Source organism: Eutrema salsugineum, unplaced genomic scaffold, assembly GCF_000478725.1.
Source record: "Eutrema salsugineum unplaced genomic scaffold, Eutsalg1_0 scaffold_5, whole genome shotgun sequence".
Taxonomy (NCBI): domain Eukaryota; kingdom Viridiplantae; phylum Streptophyta; class Magnoliopsida; order Brassicales; family Brassicaceae; genus Eutrema; species Eutrema salsugineum.
Window position 1 is genome coordinate 6863595 of NW_006256612.1, and position 18348 is coordinate 6881942.

General features: G+C 39.4%; 4 protein-coding genes across 4 annotated transcripts; 2 read left to right on the forward strand and 2 right to left on the reverse strand.

Annotated features, from left to right (window-relative positions):
• Positions 1-1811: 1811 nt before the first annotated feature.
• On the reverse strand, positions 1812-3631 carry LOC112084010. Its single transcript, XM_024152255.1, has 3 exons — positions 3437-3631; positions 3127-3355; positions 1812-2938 (listed from the first exon to the last, which is right to left on the reverse strand). The coding sequence occupies exons 1-3, from the start codon at positions 3629-3631 to the stop codon at positions 1812-1814; spliced, it is 1551 nt and encodes a 516-aa protein (XP_024008023.1).
• Positions 3632-5003: 1372 nt separating this feature from the next.
• Positions 5004-6405, forward strand: LOC18992554 (protein JINGUBANG). Its single transcript, XM_006415963.2, has one exon. The coding sequence runs from the start codon at positions 5170-5172 to the stop codon at positions 6403-6405; it is 1236 nt and encodes a 411-aa protein (XP_006416026.1). The 5' UTR covers positions 5004-5169.
• Positions 6406-9003: 2598 nt separating this feature from the next.
• On the forward strand, positions 9004-12205 carry LOC18992555 (chaperone protein dnaJ 16). Its single transcript, XM_006415964.2, has 10 exons — positions 9004-9450; positions 9825-9948; positions 10226-10308; positions 10425-10536; positions 10622-10726; positions 10810-10860; positions 11003-11092; positions 11202-11310; positions 11418-11620; positions 11787-12205. Exons 1-10 carry the CDS (start codon positions 9314-9316, stop codon positions 12072-12074), a joined length of 1302 nt encoding a protein of 433 aa, XP_006416027.1. The 5' UTR covers positions 9004-9313; the 3' UTR covers positions 12075-12205.
• A 4635-nt stretch (positions 12206-16840) lies between these two features.
• On the reverse strand, positions 16841-17852 carry LOC18992556 (peroxidase 6). The gene has a single exon (XM_006415965.2). The coding sequence runs from the start codon at positions 17850-17852 to the stop codon at positions 16866-16868; it is 987 nt and encodes a 328-aa protein (XP_006416028.1). The 3' UTR covers positions 16841-16865.
• Between the last annotated feature and the right edge of the window lie 496 nt (positions 17853-18348).

An 18348-nucleotide genomic window follows, 5' to 3' on the forward strand; every position in this document is an offset into this window, starting at 1 on the left:
ATTAAATATAAATTATTTCATTATTATTTCATTTTTAATTATTGCTATAATTTATTAAATATTTTTGACTAATGTTTATTAATTGGTAGGCCGAGGAGAACGGAGGATAACTTCCTCCAATGACGAAGCTCTTCGAGACCACTCACCGGAAGAGGAACGGGAGCTTTGTCGACGCTCGGTCAGAGGAAATCTACAATGCCGCTATTCAGCGGATCGCCGAGCGGGAGACCCAGGCCACACTTGACGGTACTATCCAAGTACCGTTGACCGTTGCTGAGCAAGACAAAATTTTCGAGGAGGTATGATCTATTTCAAATTTTTTAAAATTTATTATATTTATTACTTAATAAATAATTAACGTTTTTATTTCCATTTATAGGTTGCTCCGAAGAAGAAGGGCCGAACCTTAGGGATGGGCTCTATTAGAGACTGTCCTGCCGCCTCGGCTTCCGGATTTCGCACGCAGAAGGATCCGAGTCATCTTCGCCAGGAGCTTGCTACGGCCAATGCTGAGATCACCACTCTCAGACATGAGCAAGTGGCCCAGAAGCAGGAGCTCAGCGAGATTCACGATCTCTTCGACATCATTGCGGAAGCGGTTCTGCAGTTGGCCACCGCAATCCGAGCGAGGCAACAGCGAGCACGATGCGTCTTTGAGGCCGGTGGTACTTCCGGTGGACCATCGGACCAGCAGACGCAGGGTCAATCTTCGGCTCCGGTAGTGCAGACGGAAAACGACGGTCCATCAGCGACGGGCGGCCAAGACGGAGAGCCTCCTCGTGACGTCGATCTCAACCTCGACGATTACGAAATCACATTGTAGATTATGTTTTTTTGTAAAAAATAATTTGTATTAAATTTTTTTTATATATAAATTATTTTCGAATTTAAATTTTAATTTAAAATGTTTTTTTCTATATTTAATTTTTTATTTATTTTAAAAATTCATTAATTAAATTAAAATCGAATTAAATAATTAATTTATAAATCGACGTAAATTCGTCGTAAATTTACGTCGATCTAACGTCGAACATTTTACGACGAATTTACGTCGAATATGTTTACGTCGAATCTACGTCGAAACTTTAAGACGAATTAACACCGATGATTAAAAAATTAATTACCCTTAATTGAAATTGTTCGTCTCCTAATCGTTGTTAAATCGATGTAATTTTACATCGATTTTACGTCGTTCTTATGATGGACTTATTTCGTTGTACTTTCGTTGGAAAATTTACGTCGAGTTTACGACAAATTATTTCCGACGATATTACGACGATTTTCCTGGGTTGGTAATTTTGCGACGATTTTACGACGATTTTGGTTTTACGACGATTGTTTTACGACGATTTTTTATTCGTCGTTAATTCGACGTAAATGCTCTTTTACGTCGATTTTACGCCGATATCTGCCGACGTAAAACTCGATCTTTCTTGTAGTGAAAACCCTACTCCAACGTCCTCTCCCTCATCGTTAGGGCATCTCCAACCATGATATCCATGGTTGGGGTTCATAGCAATTGTTTATTAGTTTTATTGCTTATTGAAAAAGGAGTCATCTCCACCTTAAAAATGCCCTCCATCAATGAACCTATATTTGAGTATCAATTAAATATAATAGTAATATAATTTATAAAAAAAAAAATCGATTTTTTCAAAATTAACATTACATAATTAAAATTACATAAAAACAACATTAGAATACAAATACAATACATGAAGCACTTAGAAAACATTAGAATACACAAACATTTAAAAAATACTGAAATATGAAATCTTAAAAGAAATAACAAAATACAATACATGAAGCACTTAACCAAATTTATGCCATATATGTTCAACTAGATCATTTTTCAATTGCTGATGAATATCGTTATCACGAACTTGATTGCGAATCCCGATCATATTGCCAATATTTGTGGGCATATAGGTCGAATACGTCATATCGACTTGTGAAGATCTCGTTCCTTCTCCTTGTTTAAACTCTGATAGATCATTTTGGGTGTTGGATTCTCTTTCGTCTTCTACTATCATGTTATGTAAGATGATACACGTTCTCATAATCTTGCCTATTTCTTCCTTATCCCAAATAAGAGCAGGGTTTTTGACAATAGCAAATCTTGCTTGCAAGACTCCGAAAGCTCTTTCAACATCTTTCCGAACAGATTCTTGCCGTCTAGCAAATAACTTTTCTTTCTCACTTTGTGGAAGGTGGATAGATTGTATAAACGTTGCCCAATTTGGGTAAATACCGTCGGTGAGGTAATATCCAAGTCGGTACTGATTTCCGTTGACAGAGAACCTGACTTTTGGAGCTCGACCTTGTAATACGTCATCAAAAACAGGTGAGCGATCGAGAACGTTTATATCGTTTAAAGTACCTGGAGGTCCAAAAAAGGCATGCCAAAACCAAAGATCGTATGATGCTACAGCCTCCAAGACAATTGTTGGTTTTCCTGAACCCCGTGTATATTGGCCTTTCCAGGCTGTTGGACAATTTTTCCACTCCCAATGCATACAATCGATGCTTCCAATCATCCCGGGGAATCCACGATCCTCTCCTTCATTAAGCAAGCGTTGAAGATCTTCTCTAGTGGGTCGTCTTAAATACTCATCCCCGAAAGATGATATGATTCCTTCCGTGAAATGTTCCAAGCATGAAATTGCTGTACTTTCACCGAGGCGCAGGCATTCGTCCACTGCATCCGCAGCACTACCATATGCTAACATACGAATTGATGCTGTACATTTTTGTAATCCCGATAGACTAACTCTTCCAGTGGCATCTCTCCGTTGTTGAAAAAATGGCATTTCTTGGGAAAGTTGTCCCACAATACGCATGAACAATGACTTGTTCATTCTGAAACGGCGGCGGAATAAGTTGGGCGGGTATGTAGCATCTTCACTGAAGTAGTCATTCCATAAACGGATATGACCTTCTTCACATTAATGAAACAGATGTCTTAACAATGTCTTAACATAAAGGTAAAGCCGCTTACATAACTACTGATTGTCTTAACTTAAGGGAAAAACCGCTAAAACACGTAGCAGGTCATCATAAACTACTTAAACAGGTAACACAGAGCAGCAAATACACAAAGAGAGCAAAGCATAAGATAGCTTTCACCTTGACGTGCCATTTGTTGCTTCAGAGTAGCAACTTCTTCAGCGAGCACACGTATCTCCTCCCTCACTTCCCCTTCAAGCACACTGACCTCCTCCCTCGCTACTCGAGTGGTGGGTTGAGGTAGTATGTCGAACATGGTCTCCCTTTGGTCTTCAAGTCTTATCTCCAAACGGGAGATCTGTTCGATGACTGCCTCATCCCACCACTTAAAGAGATGCTCATATGTCTCCTGCACATTGTCGGATGAGGTGGTCAGAAATTGTAAAACATGGGCATAAATATATCTAAATAAACTCGCTCATCATCTTACCTCGTTAACGTACTCAGGACATCTGTAATATTTGCGTCCAGGAGTCCCACTAGTCCCACCTCTGGCCACTTCAATCTTCAACGGTTTACCACAGAAGCATTTCTTGGGAATGCCGTAGTTGCCATCCGCGTATGCCCAACGCATGTCTTGCTCCGGTTCATCATCAGAGGATGGCTCGCTCCAGCTCATCGGCATCCTGTTTACAAAACAATATGCTTTCACTATCACTAAAAAACAATACTTAAACAATAGTAATCAAGGCAGGTTTAAGCATCTTCGAAACACTATCCCTAAACAATACTTAAACAGATATGCTTTCACAAACGAATAGGTGAATCAACCCAAATACAATACGATTTATTGATCACACTTAGTGATCAAGCTTAGTGATCATTACTATAAAGCGTAAACACTAAACCACAAAACAGATTTCGAGTAAAAACACAATCAAAACGAGAGGAAAAACCCCGAGTTCCCCTAAAACGACAAAGCCCTTATCCGTACTCAACAAAACTTATCGATTTACAACTACAAATAACCGATTAATCATCACCATATTCAATCATTCATATATATCAATCAAATCAAAAAGCCCTAAATTTTAAAACCAGAAATCGATTTTTCCCCAAATTCAACGAAACCCTAATTTCGAATCGAAGAACAACAACATTAACACTATACCCACGAATAGAAATCAAATTGGTGATAAATCCCTACAATAAAACCGAACAAAAACACTAAATCGGTTTTTCCCCAATTTCCCCTAAAACCCTAATTGCAATTTCAAGAAGAACGCGAGCAACCACTCGACAATTACCCAGAAATTAACTAAACGGAGTCAGATGAACTTACCTTTCTTATTCGGCGGCAAGAAAAGGTTGGAGAAAATGCTGGCTTCACCGGCGGCGTCGAATCGCTCTGGGAGACGAGGAGATATGTGTTCGACGACTCAAAAAAAATTTCAACTCCAAATGAAAAAACGAAACACTTTACCCCTTTCTTCTCCACACAACAGCCAATGAGGTTTCACCATTTGTCCAGTCATATCCGAATGAGACGGGTTCAATAAACTCATTCTACTCATACCATCTCACTCGATTTGGGCTTCAAAAATAATTAAAAAACAAGATCACACAAAACGGGCCCACTTATGAAACCTTTTTGAACCTCCGTTGGAGGTGGCCTTACGTATTAAAATAGAGTTGAAAACTACTCATATTGTAAGAGATAACGAAGAATGATAAATGGTTGTTCCTCTATATTCTAATATGACACTTTACTTTCGAGAAAAATACTTCTAACTTATAAGCATAGATTACTTCTTATAATTCCCCATAATATAATGCCAAAGCATGTTACAAATTATTTATGACAAAATACAAATTATAAGAAAAATACAATAATCCAAAAAATCGAAGTTAGGAACAAAAGGATATATTAATTTAATACAAACACATCATCACGCGATCACACTAACGACACATGGTCGATTAGTACCCCCACCCTACTCTACCCTAAACCTTTTCTTATAATTAACTTTCACCTTTCTGAATAATTCTCCATTAACACCAAATTTAAATGCTTATAGTTAACATCAATATATTATAAACTCCCCAAATCTTCCCTACCTCGGGATACGACCCGTCGTATAAAGCAAAGCATATTCACGATCATTCCCGACAACAACAACCAAAAACAAAAACATAAAACTCTCTCTAGCTAGCTCAATAACAATGGGTTTGCTCCCATGTTCTTGTCCATTGCCTTGCAATAAAACAAGATCAGAATGTCAAATGAAATATCCTGATATCCAATCAGAAGCCTCCACGTCATCGACGCTCTTGTCTCAGCCAAGTCTCCCATCAATTCCTTCACTGTCTTCTCTACCACAGAGCTATAACGTTGATCACCAGTGCTTAGCTACACTCAAAGGTCACTCCTCATACGTCTCTTCTCTCGCTCTCTCCGAGACATCGCTCTTCACCGGCTCTTCCAACAGCGAGATACGTGTATGGCCTCGTGAACCGCCGGAATATTCCACCGGTAACATAGTTGGCGCCGGAAACGGAGGGGTTAAATCTTTGGTGATTCTCGGAGACAAGCTAATAAGCGCTCATCAGGATCACAAGATTCGTGTATGGAAGATCGTCGACGAAAGTAGCCGAAGAGATCAAAAGTATAAATGCGTGGCGACTCTTCCGACGGTGAACGACCGTTTTACGAGTCTCTTCAGTCAGAAAAGCTACGTTGAAGTCCGACGGCACAAGAAGTGCACGTGGGTTCATCACGTGGACGCCGTGTCATCTCTGGCCGTGTCACAAGACGGCTCTCTGCTTTACTCTGCTTCGTGGGACCGGAGTTTCAAGATATGGAGAACGTCCGATTTCAAATGCTTAGAGTCTACCGAAAAAGCTCACGACGACGCGATAAACGCTATCGTGGTGTCTCGAGACGGGTTTGTCTACACTGGTTCGGCAGATAAGAAGATCAAAGTGTGGAACAAAAAGGACGACATGAGACAGTACTCTCTGGTCGCTACTCTTACGAAGCATCTCTCCGCGGTGAACGCGTTAGCGGTTAGTGAAGACGGGAAGGTTCTTTACTCAGGAGCGTGCGATAGATCGATTCTTGTTTGGGAGAGAGTAAGCAACGGAGGTGATGAGGAAGTACATATGTCTGTGGTTGGAGCTTTAAGGGGACACACGAAGGCGATTCTGTGTTTAGCGGTTGCGTCTGATTTGGTTTTGAGTGGATCAGCAGATAAGAGCTTGAGGGTTTGGAAGAGAGGATTAATGGAAAAAGATGGATATTCTTGTTTGGCGGTTTTGGAAGGACACACCAAGCCTGTTAAGTGTTTGGCCGTCTCGGTTTCTGCTTCTGATTCTAATTCTGGTTATTCTTGTATGGTTTATAGTGGAAGTCTTGATCTTTCTGTTAAGGTTTGGAAGTTAAGGGTCTCATCTGTTTAACTACTTAATTATTGACAGTCTTTGTCGTGACCATTGGTTAATCTCTCTTATTTAGTATTTATATTCTTGAATGTGTTTTCTGATAATGGAGCTAGCTAGGACTAGTCATAAACCTACCACACTCGGTCTTATCAGAGTTCACATTACAATTTACATGTTCGTATTCCTTCATCAACTAGACCATTCATATAGTCCGAATCCAAACAAATTAATGAGATTTTTCATTTTTGATTGTTGACTATGTTATTGGAAATGAGTCATGAGGGCCTTCACTGCTTCACACGAACTTATGTATATACACTGAATTTTTCTTAAAAAAATAATCAAGACCATGTGGTCTGGTAGTTTTGTGATTTGTGTTTGGTGGAAGTTATTACAAAAGACATTGATGAATGAAGTGTTGAAACTTTTATAACGAATCACGTAGTTGTGTCTTCCACTATGACTGGATTTGTACGTTAAAATATAATGATACTCATCCAAATATATATATATATATATATATATATATATATAATGATAGAAATGTGTAAAGTGATTTTTTTGAGAAAAAGAAATGTGTGTAGTGTTGCACAAAAAAAAAAAAGAATGTGTATTGTATCATACACGTGAAGTATTGGGGAAAGAAACCCTTTATCTACTAGATAATGACATCCACCTTGCACGAATAATATTCACTACATTTCTACAATATTATTAAAATAATATTACTATTAAAAATTATGCTAAGTTAACTTAAAAAACTAATATTAAAAATGTTTATTTTTGGTTAATCTCCGGTTATTTTTCCTATCTGTCGGATTCGGGATTGTTGGAAGATCTTTCTAGAGAGAGTTGACATCTGAGACATAAGTTATCACGTATGAAATGACAAACAATCATGACAAACTAGAACATCCGATGATGTTTCTGTAAAAGACATTTCGACGATCAAATCAGTATGTAAACTGATGAAAGGATTATAAGATTTTTTGGTGTGTGAAGCATTAATTTGGCCGATCAACCACTGAACCCGGTGTAATAGGCCATTCTTTAATATTTTCTTAAGATAGTTTTACTAGAGGGTTTTATGTGTTTTACAGTAAAACACTTCCATTTTACACATGCAGCTCTTGAATCTTGTATCACTGCGCTTGGAGGTTTACTGTTTTGGGCTGTTTTGATTCAATTGTTGGGCTTCCAGTTATAAGGGTCATAATCTTCGTTGTGTGAGAATCGTAAGCATATGATAATTTTTGTTGTGTGACCCTCTAACTCTAAGACCATGGGTCCCAGTTCCAGTCATTTTCGTAATAGGAATACTGATATTTTAGTGAAAAAATTTAATTATAATGTAATACGTCTTCATCTCGTGAAGTGAAAGTAATATTTCGAAAACTGCAAATATCTCGTTCTCCGATGTTTCAATCTAAAATAATCAAAGACGGTAAAGTATTTCTTAGACATTGTTTTTAAAACTCTTTGTTACAAATCCATTGTTAATTTACCAATTACTTTAGAATACCAACGAAAGATTTGGAAAATTCACTTGTTTATAAGAATCTGAGCCCAACATAATGATGACCGTCTGATTGTGTTCTATTATCCCTCATCGTTGTGTTTTTGATTTTTTAACACTCAATCAACAATAATATCTCATGTGGACCGTTTTCTTATGAATAATCGGTAGAATATTCCTGAAAAGTTGTACACTGATGCAAGCCAGCATCACAGCCTTTTTGGCTAGATAGGACAGGAAAAGGAAAAGAAAAAATTAACAAATTTGATATTAGAGATGGTCCTTCTTAATCACTCGGTTAATTAAGTTGGAAGGATACTTAAACTAGAGCATCAATTCAAACCACATTGTATATCGTTAAAATCAACAACACTGTTACAATTCGTATTTCTTGTTGTCAACAAACTGTTACTATTCAACAATATTTAAACCGTAAATCCTGTTATATTTTTAGTTTTACCGTATAAAGGTAATACTATTTGTATAAACAAATATTCCCATATAAGTCACATTCATTTCACAGTAAAATATTACCTGTTGCTGAGTGTATACAGAAGAAACGTATAATAAATCTAATTAATGGGTTTCAATACCTACTTTTGTCCTTTTTGCTATGTTTTATCAAAAAATTAGTAACAAATATTTTCTTATGGTAATTTTTGTTTCCTAAAAATTTCTTGTTGGTATTACTTCACTGTATCCATCGAAGACGTTAAACTTGAACCACTCATGTAAGTTGGTTGTTTAAAATCGTTGAAAAATGTTGTACGTTGTAACAAAACCAAACCCAAACAGAAACATACATTTGAGGAAAATGATTTTAAAATAAAGGGTCTTACTCATATGAGTTGGATAATTAATAATTATTAATTGATAACTTTTAATTTATTAATTAACAATTAATCAAGTGTTAATTTTATCTGGAAACCTACCGTCTTGCTCCGCGTGATCACTACGCGCCCCCCAAAAAGATGCCAAAACAAGAAATAACCTGCGGCCATAAAATCCAGCGTCCCACGCGCCGATATCACGCGCCGAACAGCGTACTGTAGTGAAAATCCAGAGAGTTTTTTAAAAAAAAAAAAAAAAATCTTCATCTCTCTTGCGAAAACCAAACTATTTCTCTCACCTAAAATTTCCCCCTCCGATTTCTCCTTTGACAGTTCAGGCTTATCTCTCTAGGATCCGGCTCGGAGAGATAGAGAGAAGTGGCGGTTCTCTTCCGGCGTCATCTAGGGTTTGTTAGCTGCTTTCCAGTTCGAATTTTCTCGGAAAGAATTGCAGAAATGAAGGAGAAATCGAGAAGATAGATTACCTCTCTGAGCATCCTGAGATTCTTTCGTTAGAAGTGGGATTCTAAAGGTTTCTTGTGAGGTTTTCTTTTGTAATTCCGGTTTGTAGCGGAAAAAAATGCCAGCTCATAGATCCAAGTCGGAGAAGAAGGATGCCGAGAAGCAGCTTCGCCGGGACCCTTACGAGGTTTTAGGCGTCTTGAGGAACTCAACGGATCAGGAAATTAAGAGCGCCTACCGGAAAATGGCTCTCAAGTAAGTGTATTGGTCTCTAAGGTCTCGTTCGTTTTCATCTTTGAACTAGCAAATTGAAAAGCTGCGTCAATCTAGGGACGGAAAATTTCAAGCTTGTTTTAAGGAAAGACACTGTGAATATCAAATCTCTGAAAAATCTAAGTAGAAGAAGGTTAGGCTACAAAGAAGACGCTTAAATTGAATCAGATTAGGCTACAGAGAAGACTCTTCAGTTGAATTTACCAATAAAGTTTGGCAACCAGTTAATGGCTGCTTGTTAATCTGTGATTTACTCACGGCTTTGTAGGATACACATCCTCTGCAGAAACATTTTCTCCTCGTGGCTGCTTATCTCTGTTTTAGCTTTGTTCCAAAATTAATGTTAAGTGTTTCAGGTACCATCCTGATAAGACTGCAAATGATCCGATTGCAGCCGACATGTTTAAGGAGGTCACGTTTTCCTACAACATCTTGTCTGACCCGGAGAAACGCCGTCAGTATGATACAGCTGGCTTTGAGGTGAGATTCGTTTGTGTTGTGGTATTGTAGATTTACTCTGACCTCTACGTGAGGCAGGAATTATGGTTCCTTGTCTTCTGTGTAATCATAGATATCATGCTATTAATTGAGGTTAAGATGGGGTTCAAGAAATTCTAGGATCCTTGTCTCTAGAAATACTGTTGTTCTCTGAGGGGCGTTCTTGATGTGTGATATGCCTCAAAATTCTTCCAGCAGCTAATGTGTGCCAGCATCAAATTTCAGACTTTGCTAATTGCAAAACGCTTCTCTTTCACAGGCTGTTGAAGCAGAAAGCCAAGAGCTGGAGCTGGATCTCTCAAGTTTGGGAGCTGTCAATACTGTGTTTGCAGCTTTGTTTAGGTTGGTTTATTTTAATGTGGACTTCTGTTCGTTCTCTGTGGCCCTTTTTTATATAGCTGGACATAGATTTATTAAAAGCAAGCTGAGTATGTGTTCTGAAATTCCCAACGAAATAGCAAACTTGGTGTGCCGATAAAAACATCTGTATCTGCAACTATCTTGGAGGAGGCTCTTAATGGCAGAGTTTCAGTTGATCCTCTTTTACTTGGGCAAGCTGTAACTAAAAAGGTGAGCTATTGTAGCCGATGTCTGGCTATGATTGCGTTTGTGTAATATCTCCATATAAGTCTCATTTGTGTTATGGTTCTTACAGGTTGAAAAGCAATGTGCACACTTTTATGCTGTTACAATAACAGAAGAGGAAGTAAGTTCTGGGTTGGTCTGCAGAGTAGAATCATCTAGCAAAAGCAAATTCAAGGTTGGCTCGGCAGAGACTTTTCCCATCAAACTGATATGGACATGCCAAGTATTGATAACTAACGTGTGCGTCTGCGTGTGCAGTTACTGTATTTTGATCAAGAAGCCAATAGCGGATTGAGCTTAGCCCTGCAGGTAATGGTTTTATTAATTGAAGTGAAAAAGCGGTCTTTTACCAGTAGGTTTTTATATACCAATGCAACGAATGTGGTTTTGAATGTAATAATAATACTAATTTAAATGCTTTGTTTCTTCTTGTACTCTGAACACTGAACAGGAGGACAGCAAAAGAACTGGCAAGATAACATCTGCTGGAATGTACTTTCTTGGTTTCCCTGTCTACCGGTTGGATCACACAAATAATTCGGTAGGTTCACTTCACGATTTTCCTTAATAATTGTCACTACGTTCTGCGGGATGATTTTCTTATTTTCTCACACTTTTTTCCCGACGTGACTTGATTTTTATTGCTCTAGATGGCGCAAGCAAAGGATCCAGAATCTGCCTTTTTTAAAAAGCTTGATGGATTTCAGCAATGTGAAGTTACTGAGCTAAAGGCCGGTACTCATGTCTTTGCTGTCTATGGTCAGTTTTCTCGGCTTGTAATCTGATTACAAATTCACCTCTCTTCTCCCTTTTATATCTGGTTGTATTCAGGACTCGATTGATCCAGTGACATGTTCCTTTTTCAGGTGATAATTTTTTCAAAAGCGTGAACTACACAATCCAAGTTCTTTGTGCTGCCTCTTTTGCTCAAGAAAAAGAAGACCTTAGGTCTGTAGAAGCTCAGATCCTCACTAAAAGGGCAGAACTTGCAAAGTTTGAGACAGAGTACAGGGAAGTTCTCGTGCAATTCACCGATATGACCAGTAGATACGCTCAGGAAATGCAATCGGTTAGTCTTTATTCATTTGAAAATCTCATACAACCATTTATAAAAAAATGAGAGAAGATGTGGTCATGACTGAGTACACAGAATTCAAAAGAGACCGAATTTTATGTCTAAGTTTGCCTTTAAGTACTGAGATTAAAGTTTGATGATTATGTTGTTTTTTTCACAGATCGATGAGCTCTTAAAGCAGAGAAACGAAATTCACTCAGCCTACACGACGGCTCCAGTGATGAAGCGAAGCTCGAGCAAGAATAGGCTGAGAAAGAGCTCGTTCAAGAAGGCAGCGGCTGAGGCGCCTGCTCCAACTGAACAGGAAGAAGATGAAGAGGAGCAAGAGGAAGAAAGCAGCAGACAGAGGAACAAGAAACCAAGTACTTGTGATAAGTCTGAGACGCTTAAGAAGAAAAGCAGATGGTACAATTTACATTTGAAATTGGACAAGAAAAAACCTTGTTAGTTTCTTATCTGTTGTTTCATTTTCTTATGCATTATTTTTCTCCCTTACCTTAGGGATCGGTGTATCTGTAAATCATTTGCTATCTTTCCTTGTCAACTCATCATTACTATTTAATCTATTAAGGGAAAAAACTCTAATCTTATTATTTCCATAAGCAATGTATATATACATTACATAACTAATGTATCAGAAACTCTAATGGGCCATGAGACATTAACTTGATGGTTAATGGGCCGGTTACTAGAAATCCATTTATTTATAACACTCCCCTTTGGACAAGGTAACCGTGCCTGTCACAAAATCGGGATCTTTATAATGCGCTGGGGAACGTTGCCTCATTAAAACCTTACCAGGAAAACCCAGTGGGAAAAACCATGGTGAAGGAAAAAGAGTACAGCACGCATTACTCCCCCCTGGTTTAGGCATCACTGTAGATCTCTAAGTCTACGCATTCCTATCTGATGAATGAGCTTCCGGAGTGTAGAAGTCGGTAATGATTTAGTGAATAGATCGGCTGAATTTTTGCTTGATCGGACTTGCTGAACCTTGACCTGACCATCCTTCTGTAGCTCATGAGTGAAGAAGAATTTGGGCAGAATATGCTTCGTCCGGTCACCTTTGATGTAGCCGTCCTTGAGTTGAGCGATACAAGCTGCATTGTCTTCATACATCACCGTAGGTTCCTTATCTTCGTCCATACCACAATCTGATCGGATATGCTGAGTCATGGACCGCAACCAAACACACTCTCTACTAGCTTCGTGAATGGCCAAGATTTCCGCATGGTTGGATGAGGTAGCGGCAATAGTCTGCTTCATGGATCTCCAAGATATGGCTGTTCCTCCATGCGTGAAAACATAACCGGTTTGAGATCGGGCACATTGCGGATCTGACAAATATCCTGCATCAGCAAAACCAACTAGACCATCCTTGTTATGGTTAGAATAAAATAATCCCAAGTCCATAGTACCTTGAAGGTATCTAAGGATGTGCTTAATACCGTTCTAGTGCCTTTGAGTTGGACACGAACTAAAGCGAGCTAAGAGGCTCACGGCAAAGCAGATGTCTGGTCTAGTGTGACTAGCCAAGTACATTAATGCTCCTATGGCACTGAGGTATGGCATTTCAGGACCGAGGATTTCTTCATCGTCCTTCTTTGGACCGAATGGATCACTATCCAATCCAAGGCTCCTCACAACCATTGGGCTGGTCAATGGGTGGGCCTGGTCCATATTGAATCTCTTGAGTACCTTTTCAGTGTATGCCAATTGATGCACAAGGATTCCGTCATTGACGTACTCAAGTTGTAATCCCAAACAGAATTTAGTTTTGCCTAGGTCTTTCATTTCAAACTCAGCTTTTAAGCATTCAACTGTTTGGGCGATTTCACCAGATGTTCCGAGGATGTTCAAGTCATCCACGTATACTGCTATGATTACAAATCCTTTGTTTTGATATTTTCTGATGAAGATGCATGGACTGATCGGATCGTTTTCGTAGCCTTCTCTGATGAGATATTCGCTTAACCGGTTATACCACATACGTCCGCTTTGTTTCAGTCCATATAAGGTTTTGTTCAGCCTAATGCAGTGTTTATCACGAGATGCATGCTTATCTTTGAGCTCAATACCATCTGGTAATCTCATATAGATTTCACTGTCCAGTGGTCCATAAAGATATGCGGTTACAACATCCATTAACCGCAAATCTAAGTTTTCTCTTATGGCCAGACTTATGAGGAATCGAAATGTAGTTGCATCCACCACTGGAGAATAAGTCTCCTCATAATCGATTCCGGGTCTCTGTGAGAATCCTTGTGCTACAAGGCGTGCCTTGTGTCTAACGACTTCGCCGAGTTCGTTTCTTTTACGCACAAAGACCCATTTGTTTCCCACTGGTTTAACATCGAATGGTGTCCTTAAGATCGGACCAAACACATTCCGTTTCTTTAAACTATTCAACTCCACGTTTATGGCTTCTTTCCGTTTCAGCCAATCTGATCTACGAGTGCACTCAATTATAGACGTGGGTTCTAGATCCTCTTGCGTGTGCGCAATCTCAAGTGCTACCTTGTATGCAAAAGTTTCATTGATGTCGACATCTTTTCTGTTCCATAGAGAACCGAATATGATATAATTGATTGAGATCTCATTATTATTAATCCCTTCAGAACCTTGAGTTTTGGCGTCCCAAACCTCTTGAGATGGTTCGATAGGGTAAGTATCAGCTGAGGCTGTATCCGTGTTCTCTTGAATCCCGGTTTCAATCATTGCACCTTTCTTTGATTTCCGGGGATTCTTATCTTTGGAACCTGGTGGTCTGCCACGTTTCTTACGTGCGTCAGACTCTGTAGCAACTTGACTTTTCCCTGAGGGGACATCTATTCGTACTGGTGCATTACAAGCTGGTATGTACGATTTGGTAACTTTGTTCGGGTCAGCAAAGAAATCTGGCAATTGATTAGCTAGCTTTTGTAAATGTATAATTCTTTGGACCTCTGAATCACATTCTAGAGTCCGAGGATCTTGCCATTGTGTGGATGTTTGATTCCATGAAAGTTCTTTTACCAGCTTGTCTGTCTCACCACCTAATCTAGGATATACCGATTCATCAAATCGGCAATCTGCATATCTGGCTTTAAACAGATCTCCTGTAGTTGGCTCGAGATATTTTATGATGGTGGGAGAATCAAAATCAACATATATTCCCATCCTCCTTTGAGGTCCCATTTTAGTCCTCTGTGGTGGTGCAATGGGTACATAGACTGAACACCCAAATGTTTTAATATGGGAGACGTCTGGCTCATGACCCGTTAGCAATTGGGATGGTGAATATTTATGCTCACTAGATGGTCGTATGCGTATTAGTTCAGCGGCATGTAAGACTGCGTGTCCCCAAGCTGAGACCGGGAGTTGTGATCTCATGAGTAATGGTCTAGCAACCCATTGAATTCGTTTAATGAAGGATTCAGCTAATCCATTTTGTGTATGGACATGTGGAACGGGATGTTCAACACTTACCCCCATGGACATACAATATTCATTAAACGCTTGGGAAGTGAATTCACCAGCATTATCAAGACGTATAGTCTTTAATGGGAAGTCTGGAAAATGGGCTCGTAATCTGATGATTTGGGCCAATAACCTAGCAAAAGCCTGGTTCCTAGAAGAGAGCAGACAGACATGCGACCAGCGGGTCGATGCGTCAATGAGGACCATGAAATATCTGAATGTCCCACAAGGTGGGTGAATTGGTCCACATATGTCTCCTTGGATTCTTTCCAGAAAGTTCAAGGTCTCTTTAGACACTTTGACTGGTGAAGGTCGGGTAATCAGTTTCCCTTGTGAGCAAGCTGTGCACTTAAGGTGCTGAGGGAAAATACCATTTGGTTTAAGGCTGTGCCCTTTAGAATTCTGGACTAATTTACGCATCATGTTCGCACCGGGATGATCCAGGCGATCATGCCAAATAGTGTAATCTAAAAACCGTGTTTTGATAGCAGCATTAGCCTCAATCATATTGACTTTAGCATGGTAAATGCCAGTAGATACGGCGGGTATAGTTTCAAAAACTTGTTTATGGTCATTTATCATTTTAGTGATAATTAAAAACTCTTTGTTCCCTTCATCCTGAGTTTCGATATGGAAACCATTCAATCTTATGTCTTTGAAACTCAATAGGTTTCTCTTAGAACTGGGTGAGTATAAGGCATCAGAGATGTCTAGATATGTGCCATTTGATAACAGCACATTAGCTTGGCCATGGCCCTCTATTAGGCTCGAACTACCCGCTATAGTGCTAATGTGTTGCGGTTTTGATTACTAAATTTATGAAGTAATTCTTGTCTTTTAGAATGGTGTGGCTCGATCCACTATCCATAATGATATCCATATTGTCTTGCATATCTTTTCGCCAAATGGATTTCTGACCGGCTTATGATCTGGGAGCTAAAGACCACAGATATCTACTGGAAACTCCTGAGAATGATGGCTAGAAGGGAGGACGAACAGCTGCTACAATGGAGGAACCACCGCTTGGAAAGAATCACCCGCTAAGGTGGGACAGCGCCGATTGTTTTGAGTCTTGAGGGCGCGTCTGGTGTCGGATTGAGGAGCGGTTTTCACCACTAGATTCTTCTCTTCCAGGGCTTCAAAATGATATGTAGATCGCCTTCTAACTCCTTGTATTTTGAGAGATATGATCGTTTGAAGTTGAGATTCGTGCTGATAACGTATTAAGGGAAAAAACTCTAATCTTATTATTTCCATAAGCAGTGTATATATACATTACATAACTAATGTATCAGAAACCCTAATGGGTCATGAGAAATTAACTTGATGGTTAATGGGCCGGTTACTAGAAGTCCATTTGTATTTCAGAAAGTTGTTCTCTATAGACATTAACCTGATGGATAACAATTTACCTTGATAATTATTGTATTTCAGAAAGTTGTTCTCTATAGAAGAGAATGATTTATGTTCATTTTCATTTCAATTCGGAATCAAATTTGAGAGATGGTCACAAAGATGAAAAGTTTGTGCAACCGTAGTTATTAGAGTTAGCAAATTAACATACAAAAACATTCACACATATTCACTGGCACCAAAAAGAATTCAAGAAAGATTTGTTTCCACCTTAATGGGTGATGATTGATACAATTTCAGTCAATAAACGTTTAGCAACACAACAATCTCAGGCCATTTGATGAAACATGAATGATAAATAAAATCAACACTACCAATATAATAGTAGTGTTTTGTCTGTGTGTTTAAGAGGTAATTAACTCCTAATTTACCCCTTGTAGTCATTGTATTGATCGCACCGCCTTCGAACCTCTCCATGCTTCTCCGTCTTCACCTTCTGCTCGCTAACCTTCACCATCGCCTTCGCAAACGCGTCGAAGAACGCCGTTTCATTCGCCGCGTAGAGATCCACCAACGATCGCGTCCTGTTATCAAACGCGATCGCGTGATCCGACGCAAGCAACCCGTAACCGTGCTTCAAGTTCCTGTAATACATGTTGTCGAATTTCCCAGGGGTAAAAACGTCATTAAACGCAGACATCTCTTCGTCCTTTGTGTAATTCGCGCAAAGCTTCCTCAGCTCCGCCGCGTATTTCGGATTCATCCCTTCCGGAGAACCGGACTGGTTTTCGCCGTCGAAGATTCGGCTCGCGAACTCTTTGCAGTGAGAGAAACCGATCGTGTGTGCTCCGACGAGAGCCACCATCTCTTGTACGGTCAAGTCACTGGACTCGAAGATCGAGATGATGTGATCCATGGTCATATTAGGCCGAGCTAGTTTTCTTTCGACGCGATTCATATCGGAGACGAGACTGTCTTTACGACCGAATTTGACATTGATTTTAGGACCTCCGACCATGGAGACGAGGCTGCGCGTAGCTCCGACGAGGATGTCGGAGCATGAAACGACGTTGGGGCATTTGAGCTCGACGGCGGTTTTGATCCGAGTGATTAGGTCGAATGCGTCTCCGGGGAGAGATCGGTTGATGTCGGCGTCGCGTTCGGAGGTTTTACGGGGAGTAGAAGCGACGAGAATCGAGGCGTCGCAGCCGTCGACCATACAGTCGTGGAAAAAGAGACGGAGTGTTCCGGCGGCTGTTGTTGGAGCAGCGATTTGTTTCTCGGTGACGATTTGGACTAGGGTTTGGTCGAATTCAGGGCATGTTTTGCTGTAATAATCAGGCGAGAGGTTGGCTTGGAGGAGAAATGGAAACGACAGGAGAATAAACAGACAACGTAACCCACAAGATTTCATCGATGAAGAGGGATTTTTTTTTTTTTTTTTTTTTTTTTAAATGTTTTCGTATTTTACCGCTGAATTCAAATTCTCTTCTTATTGGTTGATTTTCTCTTTTCTTATTTTTTATTTTTTATTTTGGTTGTGTGCGTGTGTTCTTTTTAGCTTAGTTTTGTTGATCTGTTAATTTTGAAACGGAGGTTTTTGTTTGTGATAATCCAAGGAAGAGAGAGTTTCAAGGAGAAACAGAAAAACGATATTTTACCAAATTGTAAAACCCTTTTTTAGTCTCCACAATTTTTAGCAAAATGAAGGAGAAATCTGTCTAAATGAAGCTCAAAACCAATATAAGAGAATTTTGTAATTCCTTTTTTTTTATATAAGAAAAGTAAATTTTTTATCATGAGCATTCCCGCGCTAGAAGACCAATGTTGCTATTCCTCTCTGGAAGTTAACGAGTGAGAAAGAACTCCAAACAAAACTTTTTGATTCATTCATTTATAAAACAAAAGCT

Coding starts and splice junctions, on each gene's coding strand:
- LOC18992554 (XM_006415963.2), top strand. CDS start 5,170: ATGGGTTTGCTCCCATGTTCTTGTCCATTGCCTTGCAATAAAACAAGA.
- LOC18992556 (XM_006415965.2), bottom strand. CDS start 17,852: ATGAAATCTTGTGGGTTACGTTGTCTGTTTATTCTCCTGTCGTTTCCA.
- LOC112084010 (XM_024152255.1), bottom strand. CDS start 3,631: ATGCCGATGAGCTGGAGCGAGCCATCCTCTGATGATGAACCGGAGCAA. Junction 3,356..3,436: donor GTCCTGAGTACGTTAACGAG/GTAAGATGATGA, acceptor GACAATGTGCAG/GAGACATATGAGCATCTCTT. Junction 2,939..3,126: donor GCAACAAATGGCACGTCAAG/GTGAAAGCTATC, acceptor ATTAATGTGAAG/AAGGTCATATCCGTTTATGG.
- LOC18992555 (XM_006415964.2), top strand. CDS start 9,314: ATGCCAGCTCATAGATCCAAGTCGGAGAAGAAGGATGCCGAGAAGCAG. Junction 10,537..10,621: donor GGCAAGCTGTAACTAAAAAG/GTGAGCTATTGT, acceptor TGGTTCTTACAG/GTTGAAAAGCAATGTGCACA. Junction 11,093..11,201: donor TGGATCACACAAATAATTCG/GTAGGTTCACTT, acceptor TTATTGCTCTAG/ATGGCGCAAGCAAAGGATCC.